The sequence below is a fragment of the Emys orbicularis genome, chromosome 5, assembly GCF_028017835.1.
Source record: "Emys orbicularis isolate rEmyOrb1 chromosome 5, rEmyOrb1.hap1, whole genome shotgun sequence".
NCBI classification, from domain to species: domain Eukaryota; kingdom Metazoa; phylum Chordata; order Testudines; family Emydidae; genus Emys; species Emys orbicularis.
Window position 1 is genome coordinate 22,672,852 of NC_088687.1, and position 27,684 is coordinate 22,700,535.

The 27,684-nt window shown below is 41.4% G+C and overlaps 1 protein-coding gene across 2 annotated transcripts in view; it reads right to left on the reverse strand.

Moving 5' to 3' along the window:
- The window catches only part of GRID2 (glutamate ionotropic receptor delta type subunit 2), a 1,035,124-nt gene extending 1,008,488 nt beyond the window's left edge, over positions 1 to 26,636 (reverse strand). For both annotated transcript variants that reach the window (XM_065405037.1, XM_065405036.1), the window contains exon 1: positions 26,549 to 26,636. In XM_065405037.1, coding sequence (XP_065261109.1) covers positions 26,549 to 26,636 — 88 coding nt within the window. The remainder of the gene's footprint in view (positions 1 to 26,548) is intronic.
- Positions 26,637 to 27,684: the final 1,048 nt, after the last annotated feature.

Genomic DNA, 27,684 nt, shown 5'->3' on the forward strand with positions numbered 1-27,684 from the left:
CCATTTCAAAATCAATGTCACAACTGGAACGCAGTTCCTGTTCCCAACATTTACCACGGGGTATGGGTGGTGGTGGTGGTGAGGAGATGGAAAACCTCCTTTCAGGACACATTAATACACAGGAAGTAATCTAGCCATCACATGGGTACTTAGCAGACTTGCCTTCAAACAGGAATTTATAATTAAGAAATCATTTTTAAAGTTAGAGTGACCAGACAGCAAATGTGAAAAATCAGGACGGGGGGGGGGGGGGGCGGAATAGGAGCATCTATAAGTAAAAGACCCAAAAATCGGGACTGTCCCTATAAAATCGGGACATCTGGTCACCCTATTTTAAGTATAAATACATGCTGAACTACACATGTTCTGAATTGCAGCTTTGAATCCAACTCCAACACAGCTTCCTCTAGTTTGTTAACCTCCAACATTTTTGAACCTGCCTACAATCTCAAGACTCCCACAGGCGTTTTCCTAGGGTACGCATGGATATAGCTAAATGCATCTTGTGGAATGTTGTGCTCCATCAGAACACATCAAATTGCTGACCCTGACCTTTATAAAAATGCCACCATAATCTAACAGCCCAAAATACCACTACAGGAATAAGACAGTAGACATTTCAACCCTGTCAATCCCCCAGCTCTTTCAAAGGCAAATAGTTCAAACAATAGAAACATTTCATCCTCTCCAAATGGCAGCCTAATAGATACATCGAGACAGATCCTGATTTCAGTTGTATTGTTATTAGTACTGCCTTAATGCTTAGAGAGCCTTACAGAGATTAGGACACCATTGTGCTAGACGTGATACACACACACACACACACACACACAGGACAGTCCTTCTTAGCCCAAAGAACTATAGACAAAACCAACACAGGACGTATTGTTGTCTGTGCTTGTAAAATGGAGAACTCAGGCACAGACAGGTGAAGCAGTTTGCCCAAGGTCACACATGCCAGCAAGAACAGAATGTTGATCTACCTACAACAAGAACCAATCTGAACCTTCCTCCAACTAGGGTCCAAGATTTAAAGATGACATATGCCTTTACGCTTTCTGATTTCATATGAAACCCTGAAGTTCCAGTTAGCTGAGTAAGATAGACAAAGATTTGGGGTTATATTAAGATACAGGGAAACATGTGTGAACTAGAGCCAGATGATATTTTTCAATCAAAAAATTGGGGGAGGGGAGGCAAAAATGTAGACTCATACCAAATCATTTTGTGAATTTGCATTGAATTACTGTAACAGTTTCAGTCTAAATATTGCCTAATTTTTCTGAAAACATTTTCAAAACAGTTTTTAAATCAAATTGACTTTTCATTTTGAAGTTTCCTTAAGTTATATTTTATGTTAAAAATGCTGTAATTCAAAAATGAAACATTTCTTTCAAATCACAGGAATCATTTTGTTCAACCCAAAATGAGATTTTGTCCGTCTTTTCAGAATAGCCAGAAAACCAAACCCATGAATGATATATATGGCTCTAACCTGAACTTTTGATGGCACATCCAATCTTAAACTTCAAACACTTAACATTTGATGGTAACTTAGGGATTCCATACTACAAACCCACCGACTTTAGTGTACTGCGAGCCAACACAAAATATATCCAAAGAGTGAAGGCTGAGTGAACCACTGAGTGAATGGAGAATTACTCTCCTCCTTGCGAAGATGGGGACACCTCAGAAGCTATTTGCAAGTGGAGCACAAACAGCAGGACAAGGGGGCTTGCTGCCAGGAACATAACAGGGCAAGTCATTAGCAGACCCACACCGTGAACAGGTAGAAACCAGGAACAGGACTCACTACTCTTTTCCAGTCAGGAATCTGGGCACTTACTATCCTTTGGATATTAGGATGGGAACACTGTTTCCCTCTCAGTAGGTCAGGCTGTCTCAATAGCAGGGAACAACTGTGACCTGCTAAGGAAGCATTTGTCTTGACTATACGTTCACTAGTGGAAGAAGATTATAGTTCCTTCTTGGAAAATATAGAACCCAAATTCAAAAAGGTGTGGAATATCCACAACTCCCATTTATCTCAGTGGAAGCTGCAATTGCTCAGCACCTCTGAACAATTAGGCCTATAAAGCTAATCTAGAATATAACCGGAATCTCGAGTGCAGCCACATACATCTGTACAGTCACTGTATATGCATTTGGCCAGTCATTGCATTACGAAACCACTTGCCACGTTATAAGATAACCTGCTATATGGCTTATACAAAAGGTAAGAGTATAGAAAGTATAGAGCTAGAATGCTATAAAACAATTTCTTGTAATTCAGGAAATAAATATCACTTTTCAATCTAAAGCCTGCATGTAGCATGCACACTACCAACAGGCCAATTGATTAATATTTTTATTAAGCATCCAAATAAGTTCAGTACGGGCACCTCATTTACTCTTGCATGATTGGCTTGTGGGTAGAGTCACTGAATATTTGGATATTGATACAAGACAGGTGTTAGAAACGCCAAACAGAGGAAACTCCAGAAGACAATGCAAGCCTGAAAGGAACAGCAGATAGTCATGGAAAATGGCATTAGGTCTTGAAAAGAAAGATTAGATGTAACATTATATTTGCAATGCCATAGTAAAGGTTGTGTCAGGGCCAGCCTTTTAAATCCCACAACTTCATTGTTTCAGTGAAAACTATATATTTGAAATGACATGTGGCTGCACTGTTCTAAGCAACAGTGTCCTCACTCCAGGGCATTTACCCTTCTAGTATGTTTGAGTAAATAGCTTTGAAAAAAAATTAACCTCTCCCAGATTTCACCACTCAGACAACTCCCTTGAAATTATACTACACCTCTACCCTGATATAACGCTGTCCTCGGAAGCCAAAAAAATCTTACCGTGCTATAGGTGAAACCGCGTTATATTGAACTTGCTTTGATCCGCCGGAGTGCGCAGCCCCACCCCCCCGAAGCGCTGCTTTACCACGTTATATCCAAATTCGTGTTATATCGGGTCATGTTATATCAGGGTAGAGGTTTATGCAACAAGCTTATTTCTTCTTTCTGAATTTGCCTTGCTGAAACGTCATAGCTTATTCTACTCACTGATGCAAATATTCTCTTACCAGTAGAGTAGCCACTACTGACCCCAGCTGACATTGGAATGCCATTCTGGTAGGCGTCATACATATACACAGCAAGAAAGTCCCAGCCCTGAAGAGCTTACAGTCTAATAGACAAGACAGACAATGGCAATGCTTAAATTCCCTTTGTGCTACCCTAAAGTCTAGTGTGCTTCAGCAGCAACTGTGGGAACAGCAAGCTGTGGACTACAAACTGCAGCATGCTGTGAAAACTTCCTGGTTCCTGCCAGGAAGTACGCTCTGCCCTCCCAGCAGGTAGCACCAAAGCTGGTAGCATGAGGCAAGTAGAGAGGCAGCTGCTGGACTGGAATTGTGTTCTAGGTTTCCTTAGAAAACAAAACTTCATTCTTGGTGGTTTGTCTGAGTTGGTCTGGTCTCTCTATGTATTTTGCCGCCCCAAGCATGGCAGTCAAGCAGACTTCGGCAGCATGCCTGCGGGAGGGCCGCCAGTAACGTGCCTTAGGCGTACCCGCCACCGAATTGCCGCCGAAACCACGGGACCGGCGGACCTAGGGTGACCAGACAGCAAGTGTGAAAAATGGGGACAGGGGTTGGGGGAGTAATAAGAGCCTATATAAGAAAAAGACCCCAAAATCAGGACTGTCCCTATAAAATCGGGACATCTGGTCACCCTAGGCGGACCTCCCACAGGCACGCTGCCGAAGGCGGCCTGACTGCGGCCCTCACAGCGACCGGCAGGCCGTCCCCCGCGGCTTGCCGCCCCAGGCACGTGCTTGCTGTGCTGGTGCCACCCCTGAGAGGAACACACACTGGCACACAATGCAGAGCACGTTGAGCAACCCCAAAGTTGTGTAAAAAGCCACAAAGCAGACTTACCCTATCTCTAACAACCTTGTACTGGATGGTGAACAGGAGTGGGGCTTACGTAAGTAACTATCCCCATGGGGAAGTAAGGCATAATAAAAAGATGAACTGTGGTCTTCAAAACAGGCATGTGCCTAACTTTAAGCACAAGCAGTCCCATGGATTTAAATGGGATTCCTCGTGCACTTAAGTACCTGGCTGAACTGGGACTTCCATGACTTTCCAAAGGTCATGCATCCTGTGGCAGAGCCAGGAACTGAATCCATAGGTCCCCATGCCTCAGTCCTGTTCCTTACCCATTATACCAACCTTCCTTTCCAGTATTATTAATGAACATAGGTACTCAGGTGCCCCATGAAGACAAACCATCTATTAGGTCAATAGGAATGGTCATGTACAGACTTCAGTACAGCCCAATATTCCATCTAGTCTGGTGTCCTGCCTTTAGCAGCTGTCAGTGATGGTATGTTTCCCTGCACTATCTCATACCTAAAATTAAATAACTACTGGATCAAAGTTATTTCACCCTTCAGATGAAACAATAGAAAGAATGCTTGAGTGTTTAGAAAAGAGTTCAGTAGTTTTCTCTCCTCACATTTACATCTGGAAATTTGAAAGCTTACCAAAATGTTTTCTTTGAATCATATGTACATTATTGAAGGGATTCTTTTTAATATCAGACTGCTGGACAATGATTTTAAACCCCCCCAAAAAACCAAGCACACATAGGATCTAATCCAAAGCCAGTGGGAATACTTCTACTGACTTCAATTAAGTTTAAATCTGCCCTCCCCCCCCAAAATATGAACTTTGCAAATACACAGAAGGGATGGGTATAAACAGAAGTATATAAAATTTTGCGCCCTCCCCCCCAAACTTGAGACATCTTTTCCAAAGGAGGACAATTTTTTTAGTAAAAATAATTATAAGAGGAGCACCTAATTTTTGAGCTATTCCATTTTGTTTTCTTTTAAATGATACCAGGCAATCTCAGATATCTACAGTTCTCTCTATTCTGTGTGGCACAGACAGAAAATCTCTTTTCCAACATTTCTGTGAAATTATCTGAACTATCTTTAGATGCTAATAATTACTAAATTGTGCTAGTGGCCAAATACCCTCATTTAACTTGATTCAATCCTTTAGAGATTGTGACACAATGTGAACTGTGTATCACACAGTGTGTGTGTGTGTGTGTCAGGCCACCATTAAAAAGGGAACACAGGCCAATTAGGGTGACCAGACCGCAAGTGTGAAAAATCGGGATGGGGGTGGGGGGTAATAGGTGCCTATTGTAAGAAAAAGCTCCAAATATCGGGACTGTCCCTATAAAATCGGGACATCTGGTCACCCTAAGGCCAATCAGAAGGCCACAGGGTGCTGTCACTCCAGACCCATTGGGCAATACTTCCTGCAGTGCCTCATCCCCACAGCATTCCTGGGCTATAGCTCTGCAGCCTCCAAGTGGCAATGTGGCAGCATTAACTATCCCAACGTCTTCAGACAAGGGTTCTAGGCCTGTGGATCCTCAGAAACCCAGGTAACAAGGCATTGTACTAGTGCAGAGGTCGGCAACCTCTGGCACACGGCTCGCCAGGGTAAGCACCCTGGTGGGCCGGGCCAGTTTGCTTACCTGCCACGTCGGCAGGTTCGGCCGATCGCGGCTCCCACTGGCCGCGGTTCGCCATCCCAGACCAATGGGGGCAGCGAGAAGCTGCGGCCAGCACATCCCTCGTCCGCGTCACTTCCCACAGCCCCCATTGGCCTGGGACGGTGGACCGCGGCCAGTGGGAGCCTCATTCGGCTGAACCTGCTGATGCGGCAGGTAAACAAACTGGCCCGACCCGCCAGGGTGCTTACCCTGGCGAGCTGCGTGCCAGAGGTTGCTGACCCCTGTACTAGTGCATGTAACCTAGAAAGTGAAACTGACTAAAAACAGCCATCCAAGCTGTTTTCCATTTAACAGCCATCCAAGCTGAGTGAAATACACAAAAGCATAAGCAGTAGAAATAAGAGGTAAGTCCTCACCTTATTAAATCAGGTTAATGCCTTTGTAGCTGATTGATCTATGCCAATTTACTCTGACTAGTTTTTTTTCATCCTGACACTTAATACTCGTAGCACAACTAAGGATCCTGAGGAAACTGGTTGAAGTTTTGCCTACAAATAGTTGTTTGTCCCAAAACTAAATTTTTTGGTAAACAATTTGCAAAATAGTTTCAGCTGAAAAAGATTTTTGAAAGTCAAAACATTTAGTTTCAATATTTTCAAAATACAAAATGTTTCAACTTTTCATTTTGAGGTTATGAACATGCCCCACCATTTACACTACAGGGTATGAATAGCAGTATGCACCAAAGAGCTGCTTTGTAACTCCCCCATTTTGATGTTGTGGGCATAAACTAAAAGGTTCCTACTTTGCACTAATATAGTTCTGTTTGAAGAGGACTATGTTTTAGTTTGTACCTTCAGTATCCATATGTGGCAGTTAGAGCGCAGCACTTCAGCGTGCACTTCTGTTCACACCCCATAGTCCATACTGTGGGGTAGTGTAGACATGCCTGATGTATCATTTTGAAATTTGGATTTTTTTTTTAAGTGCAAAAGAATATAGCCGAAGATTAAATAAAATCAAAAACGGTTTTGGGTCAAATGAAATATTTTTGATTTAATGAAACATTGTGTTGAACCCAGAACAAATGTTTATGAAGGTTTTTGTTTTGACAAGAAAAACTGGAAGACTTCTGGTTCAGGTTGACCTGAAACAGAATTTGAGGGGATTTATAGGTTTGGCCACCAAACTGAAAAATCAGTTACTCAACTCAGCTCTTAAGCTATTTGAGAGTTAGGTTAGTATGTCTAGAGTCATCCCCACCTATGGTTTGCTCCTTCTATCCCACACATCCCAGCCACTTTAGTCAGGGAAACAATTTTGCCCAGACATTAAATGATACTATGTAATGATTGGTATTACTATAGCGACTAGAGGTCCTAGTCATAAACCAGGACTCCCATTGTGCTAGGCGGTGTACAAGAGAACAAGTCATTACCTGCACCAAGACAATTATCTATACTGCAATCTTGCTCCCACTGAAAGCAACAGGAGCTTTACCTTTCTTTCTATAGGGGCAGAAATAGGATAATGATTTTTATGTTTAAGGCAATGGGCCAAATGTCTCTTGATACATTGTTAAATATATGGTGATACACCTATCTCATAAAGCTGGAAGGGACCCTGAAAGGTCATCGAGTCCAGCCCCCTGCCTTCACTAGCAGGACCAAGTACTGATTTGTGCCCCAGATTCCTAAGTAGCCCCCTCAAGGATTGAACTCACAACCCTGGGTGTAGCAGGCCAATGCTCAAACCACTGAGCTATCCCTCCCCCCGGACTGTTCCTACAGAGCATGCTCAGTATGCGTTAGTATATAGCATCACCATCAGGTCTGATCACCTTCCAGGATTTTAATTTTGTTTTGTTTTGTTTGCGCTTGACAGCAGTGAGCGACAGTGATACCAAAGCTCCAAATACATTATGAATTGCAAATTATTTTTAATTTCATGGCAGTTGACATTAAGCTTAATGAGGCTGTGCAGGCCACAAAACAATTTTAAAAAACAAGTAATCCTACAAACTCATTTGGGCTCATCTTTGCTGCTTTACTTATTTAAAAAACTTTCTAGAGCATTTCCATGCCCCAGTGCATTACTACTGTAATTGCAGACCAATAAATAAATAAAAAGCTTTTAAAATTTTCAGCAGAGGATTAGGGATACAGCAGATCAGGAATGAGTCAATGCCTCAAGTCCAGGTTAATTAGAGAATTCTAATAACTCACACAATATATCAGGGAAACATAGCATGGAAAGACTTCACTAGCAAACATCATTGCGTCGAAATATATTATAAATATACACTACCATTTGAGGCAAGTTCTCATTAAAGTAGAAAAATCAGTGGCTTTTTAACCTTTACTGTCCTATACAAATACTGCTGATCTACGTTCAAATGTTGGTTTAGCGACCCTTGATCAATTATAAATGTCTTGTGCTAGTTCAGTTGATTAAAGTTACATTAATAGCTCAGTTATGGAGGACAGAACTAGTGTTAAAAATGCACTCATTAGTAAATTGGTGCCAATATACAGATCTGCCAAAAATGTACCAAGCTTTCAGCTAAACTGCAATAACCTCAAATGATTTGTTTTCCATTCTATAATTATTTCTCATGGAGTATAGTTCTTTCAAGGATGTAATTGATGCAAATAATTTAGGGATGGATGAAAAAAAAAAGTCTCAAGATCTACTGGAAAGAGTAAACCAATCAAATGCATATTCAGCATATGTATGTGTTTATGGATGACTGAAAACATCCTCAGTAACCTACAGTTCACAGAATGCATCTTGTAACATACTATAATATTGCAAAATAAAATGGAAACACCTGCTATAAAACATGATCCAAAAAGCTTATGAGCAGACAAAAATTAGAACATTAGAAAATAAGCGACAATTAGGACTCTGCTTCAGGAAGTTAGAAACACTGATATTTTATATGAATTATGTGGTTAACCCATGTAAAATTAAAACCTAATTTTCATCCTAGATCCCATAAGAATTTGCATCAGTGTAAGCACCCAATATTCAACTCAAATAATATACTACAGATAGATAGCTCAAGGGACCGGCAGTGGGACAGTTTTCAACAACTCAAGGCTACTGGTTCACATCTAGCCAAGTTCATTAGAAGTTCAGAAGTCATTATTTCTGATAACTATTTGGTGCTGTGTGTGAAGTGAGCTGGTGCTGTCAGTCAGGTTTCTACCGGGCAGTTGTCCACATCACCATTTCCATCAAAAATGATGAAGCACAGAGACCAAATTGTTTTCAGGTCGTGGATAGGAAGGATGATCTTGTGGCTTGGGATTTGGGAGATGTAGGTTCAGTTTGTTTCTCTGTCACAAGCTTCCTATGGCATCGGGCAAGTCACTTCTCCAATCTATGTCTGTATTCTCTGTTCTACCAAACAAGGATAACACCTTCTTTCTCCCCCTCCTTTTATGAATTGTCTCTTTAGACTGCAAGCTCTTCATGGCAGTGATCGTCTCTTACTAGGAACACTTATAGGACAATGGGGACCTGGTCTTAGTCAGGACTCTACATACTACTGCAATTCAAATCACAATAATAGTAACAGTTCAAGCATATTGGTGGACTTCAAATGTTTTTATGTGATTAAATTATGAACTTCAGTGATGGCTGGTGCCCAACAAGGCTGGCCTGAATGGCAGAAACCTCTCCTTTTCCTGCCCACTTGTCTCCCAAGTAAGTGTTTATATTACCCCACACATTTTTGATCTTCCAAATAAAATCTGTTTGGGGCTCTTCCCTCTCCTCGAGAAATAAGTTGTCCTCCCAGCAGTTCTAACTTTCCACTACTCCTCTTTCTGCACCCTCCATACTACCCACCACAGTTCTGCTCCCTACCTCAACCCCAGTGGGTCAGAGGCTGCTTTGTTCCACATTCAACCTCTCTGCCAGGTCACCTCCACCATGACTGGGTCATAGCTCCTCACCCCATTTCTGTTTTAACCACCCTCCTATTCGGTTCTTCTGACAATCTAACAAGATGCCTCTCTACATCGCTAAGTGCCTAAATACCTTTAAAAATCTGGCCCCTGAAGGCTAAAATTTTTCAAGTTCCACAGGGGCCTGGGGGGGAAAAAAGCAGCCCATGAACATGCATACCTCTTAGCTCTTCTCTATACTTACCGTGAAGGGAGTTCTCCTCTCAGGGACTAGATCCCTACCATGCCCTGTACTCTTAGGTTATGTCTGCACTGCAGTTATATGTCCATGGCTGGCCCGTGTCAACTGACTTGGGCTCAAAGGACTTGGGCTCTGGGGCTGTTTAATTACAGTGTAGATATTGAGACTCATGCTGGAGCCTGCTCTTTGGGACCCCGCAAGGTGGGAGGGTCCCAGAGCCCAAGCATCTACATGGGTCAGCTGCAGGTGTATAATTGCAGTGTAGACATACCCTTAGTGGAGACTGGAGTAGAAGACTCATCTTCCTTACAGCAGCACCTAACCAAAGGTGAGAGGGACAGGTGTTCTCTGTTGTGATGCTGGAGAGCAGAGAAAAGAAAAGCATCTGCCACAAAGAAATTTGTTTGCTTAAAGAAATAAAGGAAAGGGGATTTAATAGGCAGAGCTCAGCCTCATTAGCCCCTGATGTTCAATCTCCAGGGCTGTAGGTCTTTAAATTGGTCAGCACTACAATGGCCAAAAATAAAGGTAGTTAAAATATATAAATAAGGAGAACAAGCAATGGTGGAGGTAGCCTGGGAGATTTATGGACAAATCCAGTCCCCTCCTATGTCCTCATGCAAGTTCCCTCTGCAATACAACTGGTACAGATTGTTCAGCACCCAGCCATGACAACTGGAGCCTTTTTACCTCACCATCTTACCAGAGAGAATACACTGAAAATCCATAAGTCTTGGGGCCTAAACATACACTTCAGAGACAGTCTTTTTGCTCTTCATTCAGTCCCCTAACCCCCTTCCCAAATACATACAGCAACACAGTAGCATAAGAATTGCCCGCAAGAGATTATGATAACTCACTCTCAGAGTATAAAACAAATTCAACTCTCTTTACCCTGGACACAAATCTGCTTATCAGAATAGAAGTTAATTCTACACATTGCCTTTCCCACACAGGATAAGCCAAGATATTGTCCAGTAACAGTAGACTTTCCTGAGCAAAGCATGAGACCAAGCCCAGAATTCTTTCATTCTAGCCTGGCTCCACAACTGTCTGATCCTTAAGTGGCTGCAAAAATGACTAGATTTTCAAAGTGAAAAATTGGGACACTAGACAGGGACTGTTGTGGGGGTCAGTTTAAGTGGAGGTCAAGGTTTTAGCAGCGTAGGAAGGAACTGAGGAGTGGGAATCCTTTTCTACGCAACCAGTTCCCTTTTCACCACTTTCATACCTTTCATTCTTATATTTAGTATTTGAACTGCAGTGGCACGAAGGAGCCCCAATCATGAACCTGATAGTGCCAGTCACTGAAGAAAGACTGTCCGTGCCCCAAAGAACAATGGAAACAAAAAGAGTTCCAACAAAAGGCATATTATTTTCTTCATTGCAGAGCTGATGAAATATGGTAATTTTCCATGAAAAATTTTTAAGTCAACCATTTGTTTCATAATAAAATTCATTGACGTGTTAAAGTGTTAAATGATTCTAAACGAAAAAATTGCTTAGCTTTGATTTCATTTGAACCCAAACCGTTTCAGTGTTCATAAACATTTGGGTTTAATTCTTCCTCTCCCCTCTGGGGGTGGAGGAGAGCCAAAAAAACCTAAGTATTTGATACATTGTTCCTTTCTATTCTAATTAAATCAAATTGAAATTTTCCATTTCATGATGAAGTTTTTCCACTTATATAAATACTGAAAAATGTAGCCATTCATCAAAACCTTTGACAAAAAAAATTGTTCATCTGACTTCTCTGGGACTTCTATGGATATTTCTACATTAGGATGTTGACAGCTATACACAGTAATGTTTATTAGTGAATCTTTCCTACAACTTGCGTGGAGAACAGCTGATGCTTTTTTTTTTAAGCAATTGAACTGTTTCGACATTGTTTCACGAAGTGTTCCAGCCATCCCATCCCAGCAGTTTTGTAGATTTCTCTAGAATGGTGTCAAGAAGTGTAAACAGGGCCAAACTGCATCAGCCAAACAATTCTGAACCCCAACAAAATGAACACTGAGGGAATGGGGGTGAGGGTGATAGATGTTGACAACCACTTTCAACAAGAGATTATTTTCCAACCATAGACGGACCCTCTATGTGAACGTCTCATGTGGTATACAAAGCACATTGTTCTCCTCAACATGAAGCTTTCCTAAGCGTCAGTATATGACTGGTCTTCTGAGGATTGGTCTGTGGGTAATGTCTAAGCATATGGTATTGGCTTTTCTCATTGTCAGCCGCTGAACTGCAATAAAGCTCTCTAGATAGAAGAATACTCTGTGACTAATGTTATTGTGCCATGTTAACTATTGCTGCAGTTGTCACAGAGCTGTTATGGGATTGTGGTGGAAGGAGAGGTGTTACATACAACTGTGAATGGCAGGTAGTGTCTTGCTCAACTGTGGGCCAGATTCTCAACTGGTGTAAGTGGGCATAGCTCCACTGACTAAGAAGGAATTATGCCAAATTTACATCAGCTGAGATTTTGGTTTTATGTCTCTGTTGAGCTGTGGGCCACGCAACAAAACAGTGTGGGAACCCTCAAACTAGAATATTAATTTAGAGCCAGACTTGCTTCACTCCAAAACTTGTCTGCTCTTTCCAGGAATTGAGGTTGTTTAAATAATATTCTCATGTGCAGATGGTAGTAGTATTTTGTCACGGCACCATTCAATCTAAGTTAGTACTTTGGAATTTTAATATAACAGCAGAGAGCCAAGGCATACTCCTCAAACGTCCTCCATAAATGAGGGCCATTTCAGAATCTACATTCAAATTGGCTACCACTCACTGTTATTTCACTATTGTCAACAGAGACTATTAAAACAATAGTAGTAAAAACTGTGTTGATATAAAAGACCGTACAATTCAGACTGTTAAGATAGCATTTGAGCAACACATTACAAGTGAACCCTATTCTCTCTAAAAATTCACTTGGCAGCAATTAGTGCTGGAGCTGCCTTCAAAGCAAACATGGGTTGCTTCTAAGGCTATGACTACACTGCAGCTTATGTCAGCATAACTTAGGTCACTAAGGGGTGTGAATAAGTTACTCCCGAGCAACATAAGATGCACTGACATAAGCGCTGTGTCTGCAGGAGAGCTTCTCCCACTGACATAGCTTCTGCTTTTGCGGAGGTGGTTTTATTATGTCCATGGGAGAGCTCTCTCCTGTCAGCAGAGAGTCTTAACCAGACACGCTGCAGCATCGGTACAACTGTGCCACTGCAGCGCTGTACATGTAGACATGCCCTAAATAGCACGTATTTTTCTCTTCATTGCCAACACTTGGGGGAAAGAGGAGAGAAACTGAATGCTAGTTCCAAAGGTCAAATTAGACTAAGTAAAGGGGTGGGAGGGAATTTTACAAAGTTTAAAGAAATATAGGTGGACATTTTTAATATTCTATTATTTATTTCAAGATACTGGTACAAAATGCTCCCAGTATGTCATTCACGTGAATTGAGTTTCTCTTTCCCTTCATATTCTGGATAGGAGAATATAAACCTATTTCCTAAAACTGTTGTACTCTTCACTTGACACAACAAATAGCCAATTAATTCTAGCCTCAGGGACATTCAACAGCCTTGCACAAAACACAGAAAGTAATAAACTGGTACATTAATGAACAGGATTTGTTCATCCCCAGACCCTTCAGAACTTGGTCCTCAGCATTAAGTTTCCAAATGATGTCATTATCTTCCTTCCCTTCAGGGAATACTTACCTCCTCCTCCTCCTCCATCTCATGCAACCCTGTTACTAGAGATCACTGATCAAACTTTTGAAGACCTATTAATCTCAAATACTTGTATAAGGCCTGATACAAAGCCCACAGAAGTCAATTGGAGCCTTTTCATTAGCTTCAAGTGAGTGTTGGATCACACCCATATTGATAGAAAAAGTCATTAAGGACTAGGGTCCCAATCTAGCAAAGCATTTAAGTACTAAATGCTAAATATTAAGCACTGAGTAATCACACTGACTTCAAACACATGCTTCAAAGCTTCACTGTATTTGGGGTCTACATTATAACTAGAGTGACCACATGTCCCGATTTTACAGGGACAGCCCTGACTTTTGGGTCTTTTTATTATATAGGCTCCTATTATCCCCCGTCCCGATTTTTCACATTTGCTGTCTGGTCACCCTAATTATAACCAACTATGCAACCATTAAAGAAAAGAGGGAGATAGGGTTCCCCCTCCTCTTTACACATTTCCATGTGTGATCTTTATGTTGAAATGTTCCCAATGAATACTAAGTTGTTTAAGATGGGGGGAGTAAATCCAACTTAGTTTTCAGGTTGAAGCCTTTATGTCAGTTACAGAAAGTTTAATAGAGGATCACTCGGTGAGGCTTTGAAAGGTAAAACTAAACTTTATTTAAAAGAAAAACGAGTTAAGCAAACAGGCATGCAGCCACAACTTAGATAATACTACAGTTACACTTACACTTAAAGGTGTTACTGACAGTAAGTACAGCCTTATGGTTCTAGAATCTAACTGGAGCCTTTTGATGTTAATATGAGCTCTCCTGCAATTTAGCAACGCTACTCCTTTTATAATTCATTACAATACTAAGTAACATTAAACCGGCTTTTACCATAATTATATTTCTTCCACTTCCCTTATTGGCTCTTTAAGTTACAGATTATTTAACTTAACATCTGCATCAATGTCCTCCCCATACTATCAATATAGATAGCATTTTAATAAAAGGTTCTACAATTCTCAAACACACTTCTTAAAAATCTTGCTCAAACCAGTTATATACAAAATGTAGCAGCTACATAACCGTGGGTCATGTCCTTGCTAACTTTGAATTTCCCATCTTACTGTCTCCAAGTTTATCTCTAAGTTTCTCCCCCTAGCAATTCTAAATTTCCCATACTCCTTTACACATAGGTTTGGGGCCTAAATTGCCTAACTTCTACTTATTTCTTAATCTAATCCATCCTATAGGCTACAGAGAGGGGTACTTAGACCTTGGGTCCAAGCATAGAGGTACACGTGGGGCTATGGAAAGGGTGGAGAAAAAGAAATACTTTCTCCCAGGTTGGTTATATGCTGCATAATGAATCTATGGCCACAAGAAATCACAGGGCCAAAAAGAGTTCAATAAGACTCCAAAAAGGATTAAGTACAGACAAAATTTCCACCCACACGTGCTAAATTAAAAAACAAAAACAAAAAAGTTATTGGTGGAGTGAAAGTCTGAGTCAAAGTTTGGATCTCAGTTCAAATTCAAAGATTCCTCAAGTTTGGTGGCGGAGAGGTTTCAAATGTAGAGAGCCAGTTTGAACATATCTAGTTACATGCTACATTCAGCCTCAAATTTTGAGGCATAGACTGATCAAGCCTGCAGTGATCAAGAAGGAATTTTCAGAACATCTCAAACTAGAGACCATGGATCACATATGGAGACTTGGCTAATTACATGCGGTGCCTTCTCCTTATTTCAAGCAGCTCAACTGCAGTGAAGTATGCAATATCCATTTCCATGGAAGCAATTGCTGTGGTTGCCACATGGTTGTTATACTTCTATCAGCAGAATGTGAAGTGGCCTTGTGGTCAAATCTTTATCCTGTTCACAATCTCTGTATCAAAATCTAGTCAAGAGTACTTGAGAACCTCCAAAACGCACCGCAAAACTATGAAGTTATATTCTGGTTTCACCTTTTTCTAAATCAGATATCAACTTTTGCTGGAGGCAGGTCGTCTGACTAGCTAGACCAAACATGAGAAGCCCCAAGACTATATTGCAGGGATTGATATGCAGATATTGCTTCTTGTGATTCTACTGTCTAGAAAATGTTCCCGCCTTATAAGAGATCAAAATATCCTAAACAACATTTTGCTTTTTGAATGTATTTAAATTGATGTTCGCAATTATGACAGTTTCAATACTGACAGCTCTGGAGAAAGAAGTCTTATCAGAAAAAAAAGATAGGTAGTGGCATTGCAAGGTTCCCCACAGTGCCCCATGCCAGTGCACATCCTAATGGAAACCTGGTTTGGAGCATGCTGCGTGAAGTGTAATTTAGTCTCCATCCCTATTCATATCTTCCTATCAAGGCAAGGGTGCCAATCTATGCCAATTTTTGTGGGAGTGATATGGACACTTGTTGTCTAGGAAGCTGATTAAGACCAATCAACAGCCATTAGAAAACAGAAGCTGGGTTCTGGTAAGCGACTTAAAAGTGAAATGCACTGTATTCCACAACCTGAACATATCTTCCCCCACTTCACCTGCCATGAACGGAATAAACAAACAAGCAAACTTACTTTCTGGTGTTCCCACACTTCTTAAAGCAAATGCACCGTGTGTGTGACCACGAATCTCACCAAAACCCACATTCACCTTATACACTACACAGACCTGTGGGCACCATTAATAGAGGACATTTATCAACTTTTGTATTTGCCACTCTCTCCTTTAAAACTTTGTAAAATGAAGTGTACTGTCAACAATTTTGTTTTAATAAGAATGAACAAAAAGACTCCATTTGAAAAGAGAGGGTGGCAGGGAAGGAGAGGGAGGTCCTTTCACTGCAGAGGAAAGGTTTATGGAGATTGGCAGCATTTCTTATTCCAAATATATGGATAATACTGCATAACTGATAAATACTATGGTGCAGTGAATGTCAGTTTTTAATGGTGCTCACTACAGGCCTGATCCAAAGCCCATGGAATTCAATTAACATCTCCCCATTGACCTCAATGGGCTTTGGATCAGGTGCTATAGTGTGTTACATTTTGACATCCGTGTCCTTATTGGGTTTGCCAGGCACCAACAATGGTACAACTTGTCCTTGTCAGCCTTAAGCGCTCTCACACTATATACCTTCCATCATTTTATTGTTTTTGTTTTGCCAGGTGTCAACAGGTATGATGAGATGCAGGAAGTAATGTGACACCAAAGCTATAAGTTAGAGGCAAGACTTTCTGCAACAAAACACTTTCAACATTTATGCAGGCAGCCTGTGCAAGTCTAGTTTGGGTTAGAATGCAAGTGTAATGAAACTGGCATCTCTCTCTCTCTACACGTAAGTAAAGTGGCTGATATTTTCAAAAATACCAGAGTGACTTAGGAGCCTAAGCCCAGTTGAATGTCAACGGGACTTGAGCTCCTAATTGACTTCAGTGGTTTTATTTTTACCCATCAGCACCACCAACAGGCACCAAGCATGTAGGCAGACAAAGAAGAATGTAGAATGTAGGGCATCAAGTAAGATTTTTGTAAGTTGGACTTTAAAAGTATTTTATTCCGTACTGCACAAATCTCTACCTACGGGAAAGATAGGCCATGTCCTCTATACCTTAACTTAAAAATAATAATAAAGTAGGACATGAAAAGTGCTAGAGAAGCCATCTCTTCATCTCAAAGCACTGAACACAACGTGGGTAAACTGAGGCACAGAGACTACAGAACTAGGACTGAGGTCTACTAAATCCCTATCCAGTGTTCTATCCACAGCAATGTGCTGCTTCCCATCAAAGCAGTGAAAAATATTACTGTTCACAGCTCCATCATGGTGCAGATTAACCAGAACTTATCAAAAAAGACATTATAATGAAATCTTTACCTCCATTTGAGTCTGCATGGAAGATTTGGTGCGGGGTGCGCAGGGTAGCAGAAGCAAAAAGGTTCTGCAAAACAACCAATTATTGTTTGGTACATTGAGTATTAGCCTTAGCACTCTAACTTATTAAAAACAGTTAATGATTTAAAAGTAATGAAGAAATAAAAAAGATTTAATTCTTTAAATCTGCATGAAAGAGTCCAATAGGAATTATCTAATGATTTTCACTGCATATTTTATAAGATAGGTGATATTTTATTCATGGGTAAAAGCAAATATAACAATTAGGAATAATTAGCATTTTTGCACAGAGTGTTATCTAATAAGTTAAAATACACATACAATTCTTCATTTAAATTCGGTTCCTTTGCAGTTTTCCCCCTCTGATTTAGATCTTTTCCACTTAACGCAACTGCTGCAGAATTCCTGCATGAAAGAATCTTGCAGCGTACTGGAGGCTCTCAACTTTGATATCTTATTTCTTCCCCTCCCTTCATTTTTCACTCATCTTCCTTTTCAATTTCCTCTTGAGCATGCCTTGTCAGCTAAACCTAGAATAAACTTTCAGGAAACTTCTGTATTTCATCTTCTTCCACTATATTTCCCTGTCATTCGAAAACGTGTGCGTGTGTGTAACGAAAGCTACTTAAAATCTAAGCTTTCTCCTGCAAATCTTATTGCAATCAGTTTACAATTGCCTAAAACTACAGTATTTACTTTTATACAGGAAGACTTTGGTATAGTTTTAATACTATACATATACATTGTAGTTACTAGATTATCTTGGCGTATACTGAAGAAGTGTTATCTTTTTTTCAGTGCTCACCACTTCTCCTACAGTTCATACTGTACTTTCTATGTCATGCCAACTTCTGTTCCAAAGCAAGTATGAGACTCAAAAACAACAAAAACCAACATTGCACAAAAACAGATACAATTTCCCCCCCTTTCAGCATCACAAAATGACACCACATTGCCACAGTTCCAAGTCCCACCTCTTACCAGAATTCATATTCAGCACCCAAATTCTTCTCCATGTCATTATCAGCCTAAAATGCTATTCTGGGTCATCTGGCATTTAAATAGAAAAGTAACAACTGTCCAAGTCATATGCACTATTATTAATTGTTGTCTTTTCTGAACCATGCCAATCGCCCCCTTTCTCTTTCTCCTCCTCCTCCACAACTAAGGGTCTAGAATAACCAGATTTACTAAGTAAAAACTGACATGTACTGAGAGAATATCACAGGGGAGAGTTTTGGTGGTACGTATGCAAGGGAGCATTTTGAAAGCTGAAAAAGGGGGATGAGAACAGAGGCCTTTTCCTCTCTCCCTCTGCATTTAAGTTGTCACCCTCTCACTTTCCAGATTAAAAACCATTACACCTTTACACTAACGGGCAGGATGGGAGACAACTATTTCCTTATCTGCACCCTCTAGGTTAACCTACTCTAGGATGCTGAAACCTTGACAACAATTTTCATAATTCATGGATTACTTCAGTCCTACCTCAACTGCTGTTGACAATGGCTTGGCTGCTCGCATAATGTAATTGTTTCAACATTTGGCAGAAATGACTTGCTAGACTTTCCACATTCCACCTGGTCCCTATCATGCTTTCTCCAACACTGGTCAGTAACAACATGAACCAGTCTACGTTAGCAGCCAAGTCATATGCAACATTAGTTAAGTCTATCAAGAGCCATTTTTAGTAACTGTGGCCTGCAATGGGTTGCTGTCCTAGTTGTTGATGGTCTTTATATGGGGGCAGGGTGGGGTGTGTGTGGAGGTAGTCTGAGGACCAAGAGGCAACACAATAGGGAAGTCAGGGTGTCAACATGCAACAATCTGATAGGATGATATTCCTTGAAGTGCATATGGACTTTGGAAGCAGCTTGCCAGTTTCATTAGCTCAGATGACCATCAGCTCCTTCTAGGATAACCAGATGTCCCAATTTTATAGGCAAAAACAACAGGAGTACTTGTGGCACCTTAGAGACTAACAAATTTATTAGAGCATAAGCTTTCGTGGGCTACAACCCACTTCTTCGGATGCATATAGAGTGAAACATATATTGAGGAGATATATATACACACATACAGAGAGCATGAACAGGTGGGAGTTGTCTTACCAAGTCTGAGAGGCCAATTAAGTAAGAGAAAAAAAACTTTTGAAGTGATAATCAAGATAGCCCAGTACAGACAGTTGATAAGAAGCAAGTGTGAGAATACTTACAAGGGGAGATAGATTCAATGTTTGTAATGGCTCAGCCATTCCCAATAGGGATTGGGAATAGGGATTGGGAATGGCTGAGCCATTACAAACATTGAATCTATCTCCCCTTGTAAGTATTCTCACACTTGCTTCTTATCAACTGTCTGTACTGGGCTATCTTGATTATCACTTCAAAAGTTTTTTTTCTCTTACTTAATTGGCCTCTCAGACTTGGTAAGACAACTCCCACCTGTTCATGCTCTCTGTATGTGTGTATATATATCTCCTCAATATATGTTTCACTCTATATGCATCCGAAGAAGTGGGTTGTAGCCCATGAAAGCTTATGCTCTAATAAATTTGTTAGTCTCTAAGGTGCCACAAGTACTCCTGTTTTTTTTGCGGATACAGACTAACACGGCTGCTACTCTGAAACCAATTTTATAGGGATAGTCCCAATTTTGGGGTCTCTCTCTTATGTAGGCTCCTATTACCCCCATTGCCATCCCGATTTTTCACACTTGCTGTCTGGTCATCCTAGCTCCTTCTAATGTCCAAAACATCAACAGGTTTAAAAAATAAATAAATAAATAAATAAAACCACAACACCACAGACACAATGATATTCTAAGTTTTCAAGGGCACAAGGTAACTATATTTATTGAACTCTTGCATTACATTGTCTGATGGCATTTGGCATATTAACACTTTCCATATATCAATACTAGTTAATCTGTAGATCTTATTAAGATGATGTAAACGAATTTTCTGGGTTTAGACATTTTTTCTGCTTTTTACCAATAAAAACTGTTTCCATTTAATATAACAAGTCTACAGTCCCAAATCCATCAGGACATTGCCCGTGCCCTCAGTTTGCACCACTGAAAATTGAACACCTTTCTGGTATTTTAGTGTATATAAAATTATAAAATTTTAGTATTTTATATGTTAGGGTAAGTTGTGTTTTGGCAAATTTTAACGTAAAACCAGAAACCATTATAACCCATACCAAGATAAATTTTGTCTCTCTTAAAACATATTGTCAATGCCATTATTAAAAAAAAATTAATTTGCTACAATAAGGTAAAACAACTAAACACAATGATCAACAGTACAAATAGCCGGAAAAGGCTAAATAGTAAACATATTTTTAAAAGCTCCCCAATAAATTCTACAAGCTGTCACAGCAGATAATGTAAATTCAGAGCAGGCTGTAAATTCAAGCCTTTATCGGAGGAGTAACCCAATACCACATGCTTTATAAGATGAGGGAGAAGAAGAGCACCATAGTTAATATCTTTGTTCATTAAGTTAAACGAACCTTAGTTGGTATATTTACACAGGAACAGTCTCAGCCATAAGAGATCCCCACCACCACACACACACACACACACACACACACACAGGGTATTTTCAGAGATAGCACTCTGAGAATAAAGACTCTGCACCTATAACTAGTCATTTGAAAGCGTACATAGTATCAACAATTGACATGTTAGACATTTGTTAAAAAGCCATTTGAAATAGGATGCTTATTTGTTCAGCTGTATACAGTACGAAGACCCTGAAGTAATTTAAGCAGCCACTAAGACACTAAAAGCAGTCACTTAAGTCTTTTGAGTAAATCATACTCTGTCAGCTATGGGCCTGATCCAAAGCCTAGTGGACTCAAAGGACAGACTCCTGTGATTTCAGTAGGCTTTGGATCAGGCCCTACATGACTGCAAAGAAACTCACTTCAGAAAGCAGTGACACCTAATGGCAAATATGTCCTTAGAAGACAACAAGCCATAATCTATGCACAGAAGATTTTCCCTTCTAGGAGTAGTGTAATTAGCATTAAAAATACATTATAGGGACCCAAAAGGGCGTAACAGTGCTAAGCTCTTGGAAGAGAATTTCAACAATAATGCATATAAAGACATTAAGTATGTAGTGTACAATATATTTTGGAGACTCTCAGATATTAATAAAACATACTAGCTGCTAAACATATGCTATGCTGTGTACTTGATGACTTCATAGCATTGTTAAAAAAAGGCTACCCTGGCAAATTATAGTGAAGTGTAGAACAGAAAACTGAAGGCCTTTTTTGGTCTATTGAAATACTCATTTTTTCCTATTATCATGTGCTTGTTTATTTCCTGTACCATACAAAACAGATTTCCACAAATATGAAATATTTGTGGGACTACACTATCAATGAGTTATTGATGTGCAATACATCATTGTTAGCAAGGGCCATATTAATCACAAGATCAGCACGGTATTTATTTAATAATATACTACATAGGTGCAGAAACATGGGCATAGCAAGCAATAAAAAGTAAAGGTTTGTATGCAGAATGCTAGGACTTATGCTGATATACTGTATCAGTGAGAAATGTCTGAGCTTATTATGAAGTATATAAAACAAGTTCTATACTAAAGAGATTTGCACAAAACTTTACTTATAAGGCACACCCATCAAGGGAGCTGATCAGATTCTTATACTGGCACAGATCTCCATAGTATACAAGTTCCTTGGAGTGGTACGACAGACTTAATATCAAGCAAATCCTGAGATGCTGATGTGTATACTTCCATACTAGTTTTTTCACTTTTCCTGCATAATTTTTTTGGGGGTGCGGGTGGTATTTGAAGGATGTCACAAGATCTTAACAGAAAAAAACATGCCTCCACTGAATATACAAGTTGTCCCTCTATTATTAAAAGTGTATATTGAATTAGTGTCTACACACCTTAACAAGGTTGGGACCCCACTGTGCACTTGACCACCATCTAGTACAGGATAGTCCCTGCTGCAAAGAGCTTGCCGTCTAAAAGCTTTGGTGCATTATTGTTTTTATAAAATTCTGTTATTTAAAAAAACTGCAAGACACAAATTTGTGTTTTGAACTTTCCAGTTGATATGGAAAAAGTTAGGAGCAGCATGCTATTGGGTATTATTGGGTGGCGAGAGATACAATATATAGTAACCTTAACTTCATTTGCATACTGCAATCTTACTGGTTAAAGTAGTGCTACAGTTGTACTGCATTATTCTTTAAAGTGATTGTAATGACATTTTACACCTGCGCGCTTATACGATAAAGATTTTCTTTGCTACCGGACCCAGACAGCTTTGCTTCATCTGATACAGGCATGCGTTTGTGTATTTATGCATTACATAAACACATGTACATAGAGATATTACTGTGCACATACACCAAGATAAAGGAGTGAGCACTTATTACAAAATATAAGACCCTTGGCAGAAGATATGAACCATACACAAATCTTGCAGTAGACTAGAAATGCCACCTAATCCCTGCTTAATTAAAGGCACCGTTCTAAACTCCTGTTGTGTTTAGGGAGTAAAGAGTGTGGGACGACTGATGTATGAAGAAAATAGCAGGCAGCATGGCTAATCTCAAAGACTTCAGAGCTTTCGAGCTACATAAATCAGAGCCACTTTTTGAATAGCCTCATAAAACACTGTATCATTGCCATTCTGCTCACGGCTTTTGAGTTCTTCCTACAGCATACAGATCATTAGGAAACTTCTAAGCAATCAAGTAATGCGAGTCTGAGGAAATTACTCAATCAATGCACAGGCTCAGAGAAGCAATGTAACACAGAACTGCATAATTCTGACATGTCATATCCCCCTCTTTTTATATAGGGGTAAGGATAATTACAGTGGAGGTGATCCATTTCAACATTTTCACAAGCATGCTTAATGCAGGCTTTCTGAACTGCCAACTCCTATTTATAATACTTGGCCAACAGAAACATTAACTATGGGCAGCCCTATCACTATTCAGAGGAACATATTTTGGAAAAAAAGACTGATTTGCCCTAAAAATTAACAGAAAATACAACTAGAATAATTAAAAGGGTGTTCGTTTGGAAGAGAAAAATGAATCAGTATTCCATAACACAAAAAACTCCCCACACCATCCCCAACATATTAATCACAGCTGCTAATTCTAGATAGCCATTCGTGTTGTGGTAGTCTACTGAGCTGTCTGATAGGATAGTTACACATTCAGAAATACAACCTTTTTATGGTAAATATATCAAATACTCAACATGCAGTCAAGTGAGGCAGTTAGTGCACTATAATGAATATATACCATCATAAAGGAATACATGTGCAAAGGATTAGTATGTTAGTTCTATTTCTTTTCAAGATTCTCCCCCTCCCCGCCCAACCTCCCCTATACATGGGCTCTCTATATTAGAAATATTTTCCACTTGAACATGTGGAAAATGTTAACATTGTAGAATTATGAAAATAGCTTATTCTTATTCTGCTCATTGCCTGAGGGCATCTGTATTACATATCTGTGTTACTTTTACTCCAGAATTTAAACATTTCCTTTTCTTCTTTGGCTTTGAAAATCCCATCCACAAGTATTAGAATAATTTGTTGATTGATTCTCTCCCCCATCCTTTATTGTTATTTAAAATATTAAAACTAAAAACCATGCCATCTTAAATTGACAATGGCTTTTCATGATTCTTGCTTAAATGCATTATCTGTAACTTAATATTACCTATACATGGAAACAATCAAATTAGGGTTTCATAAAACCTAGAATACAAAATTTAAGGGTCATTTTGGATATTATTATGGTTTTCACCTCTGAGTTCTACAGGATTGCCTGTTTTAATTGCTGACCTATTAGACATTCAAGTATCTGTAATTGCAGGTCATTTATTTTCAATTTTAAATTATAAAACGATTTAGAGCTATGTGTAACAATTATAAATTTGCCAGTATCATGGCAACATAAAGCAGTCTATAAAAAGAGCTAATCCCCTTGTCAAATGTACTAATTGTCTTTCAAGTCAAATTAATTGTGTGAGAAGCAACCACTTTGGCCCCCCGCCTCCCTCCACCCAGAGGATTTACTGTGTTGATGCATCTACCAACCAATGGCACTTTAAAGAAAAAGGGGAGCAGTAAATACTTGTGTCCTATATACCAGATAAAATAAATAAGTTTAAACAATAACTACCAGTGCAAAGAGAAGAAAGGAGATATTTTCCTCTGTGGGTACTATACCCAACAGCTACAGTACATGCAACTGATCATTTAATAAAAAGGACTGGATATAGTGCATTCACTTTTCCCACATCAGGTAGATGATTGTTACACGGTAAAGATATCACCCCAAACCCTCAGATGTGGTCAATGAGTGATAAGCCCCTAAAAATCAAAAGCACTAGGCAGTGTGACTAATAGTTTACAACTGCAAAGAAATTAATAAGCCATGCTCTCTTTAAAAGGAGGGCATATTGCTCTGCCTCAGGAGAAGACTGGAGGTTCCAGTCAAGGCTAGCTATTAGGATTGACCCCTGTAAAGTTCTGTACCCATGGAAATTGATAGCCGGTGGGCGCCTGGCGATCTTAAATGAAGGGTTGGACAGCTGCCCCAACGCTGGTGTCACTTTCAAAGCTGCAAGTGCAGGGATGGAATGCTAAATTCGGATCTTACTTTCCCTGCTATACACACTGCTGCTATAAATGATAGGCACAGACAGACATGTTTACAAAGGCAACCTCAGAGAGCGGGCGAGCCCCCTGGATCTAAGGGGCCTGGCACTGGAAGCCAAGAAGGGATCCGAGGCAGAGCACTAGCTGTATTTGCACACCCAGGCTCCCGGATGGCGGACACCTGAGAACAAGCTCCCCCCGACCCCAGCGGGCCAGCAGGGGGATTGGGCTTTTTATTTTATTGCCCGCCTTGCAGGCAGGCATCCACATTTGTATGCTCTTGTTCCTCCTGTCTGTTTGGTTTGCAGATCACTCAGCGATGGGGGGGTGGGGGGGGTGAGAGATCTCCCCTCCAGGCAAATCCCCCCCAGGGAAAGCAGGGGAACCCGCGCTGTCCCCTGGCGGGGAGAATAAAATGCCCTTTAACAATAGGCACCTATTTCTAAGGGGCGTGCGCGCAGAGGAGAGGCTGGGAGGGAGGGACTGTTCCCCGGCAGGCCGGGCTGCCACATGGAGGGGGATCCAGCTGTCTCTCGTTCCCTATGCCCCTCTCTGTCTGGATAGAAATGTGGGTTACAGCTTGAGCTTGCTGCGGACAGCGCTGTGAATAATAATCATACACACAGAGCGCATCCCTCCCTCCAGCTCTGACTCCCGGTGTGGCCATCATGCTGCCAATAGGTGGGGCCACAAGCAGCTCCAGGACTGGCTCCTTAACACCTTCCAGGGCGGCAGCAGCAGCATCCCCTATTCCCCCTAACTCCGCCACAGCGCTGGCCCAGGGGACGCCCCCACCCGCCTCTGCTGCCCTCTCTGTGAAAACCGGGACGGGGGAAGAGTTAGAATCCCGGATCGGGGACGGAGCAGAGGGAGGTGCGTCTGGACCCCGAGTCCCCGTCTGTACAGCAGCTGGCTCCGAATCCTTCCGGGAGAGGGTTTACGCGGCCCCGGCTTGCTGCTGCGCCGCCTCCTCCAGCTGGGATAGCAGCGGCGCCGCTTACACTGGAGGGAAGGAAGGGTTAGCGGGGGGAGGGGGCGCTAAACGGGACATCTTCCCCTTGCACACAGAGCTGCTTTGCGAAACCCAACAGCTCACGTTGCCAAACCACCTGTTCCGCCGAGGCGGCGAGGGGTGGCTGTGGTTATTAGACACCATCTGGGGGATACTTTCGGGTTCCCAAATAGGGCAAATTAGTGAGTCGCGGGGAAAGGGGGTGGGGGGGGGGAAGATTCGTGCTAAGGGCAAATACAGGGTGTGTGTGAACTCTCCCGCTACCCCCCCCCCCAAAAAAAACCCCTCCAAGCCACTAGATACGAAACCCAAGCTTTAAACACACATCATCCATCAAGAACCATTAATAAAGAGCAACTGTAAAAAAGGGGGGCGGAGGGGGGAGAAAACCAAAGATCTTTATGGGAAGCAATGATACGGAGGGGGAAAGGGAGAGCAGGAAAGAAGATGGCAAGAAGGAAAAGGGACTGCAAAGAGCGCGAATGAGAGAGAGACGTTGCAAAGGCGAGCTCGAAAAGTAACCAGCAGATGCAGTAACCCCCTTACCTATATGTATGATTGAATCTGCAATCGCCGCTTCCCAGGTCAGAGTCCACCAGACGGACACAACCACGATGAGAGAGAAAACTTCCATGTCCTCCTGGGGTTTAGGTTTTTTTGTTTTTTTAAAGAGCGTCAGATCTCTTCTTGCAAGGAGGATAATGAAGGACAGCGCAGCAAGCCCAAGAGTTTAAATCCCGATTGCCTGTGTACAGTAGCTGATGGCTCGGGGGAGAGCCCAGGGTTTGGGGCGCCCCTCTCCTTTGCAAGAGCCCCGCGTTACTTCGGGGGGCTTCTGGGCATAGCGACCACAGCTGCTGTTAGTTCGGGCAGCGAATCCATCCAGCCCGATTGCTTCTCTGGGCAGCAGGCGCCTCTTCGTCAGACCATCTCCATCCTTCCGCAGGGTCCAGGGATCGGCTCAGTCCCGGCTCCTGCACAACAACTTCCAACCCACCACACACACACACCGCGCGCGCGCATACACACACACACACACACACACACACAACACCCTCTTGGCCCGAGAGCCCCAAACCCCGGGAGCCCGCAGCAAATAACTCGCCTTCAATAAGGAAGGAGGCGGAGCGGGGAATCAAGTAAATAGGAGATCCCGGTTCTAGAAGCCAGATTCCTGCAGGAAAAGCCCCCCCTAGGCCAAAAAACAAAGTGAACTTCAAGGTAATGCAGATAGTAATGCAGAGATTTCCCCCCACCCCCTGCTTAGAAATTGCTTCCCACAACTGGTGGAGAAATCTGCAAATCAAGCCCAGCGTGCTGTCTGTGTCGCGCAAGGTAGTGGTTGGACAGGGCAGGAGACAGAGAAGCAGTGCCTGGAGCAAAGCAGAGGGAAGCAGCTGATGGTCCGCAGGATGCTTTAGAGCTTGCTTTGCTGGTGGGATGCAGAGAGAGCTGGCAGCTCCAGCACGTTGCCTAGAAATGCATCACCTAGGAGGAGAAGAGCGAGCGAGCGATAGTGTTATCAGCTAGAGAGACAGAGAAAAAGCGAGGGGGGCTCCCCTCTAATAACCACCTCCTCCCCCTATCTGCAATACAAGGGAGAAGCAAAACAGAGCTCTCATCTTCCTTGAAATCTTCAGCTGGGACGGAGTAAAAGACAGGCAGGAGTGCATGCAGCCTAA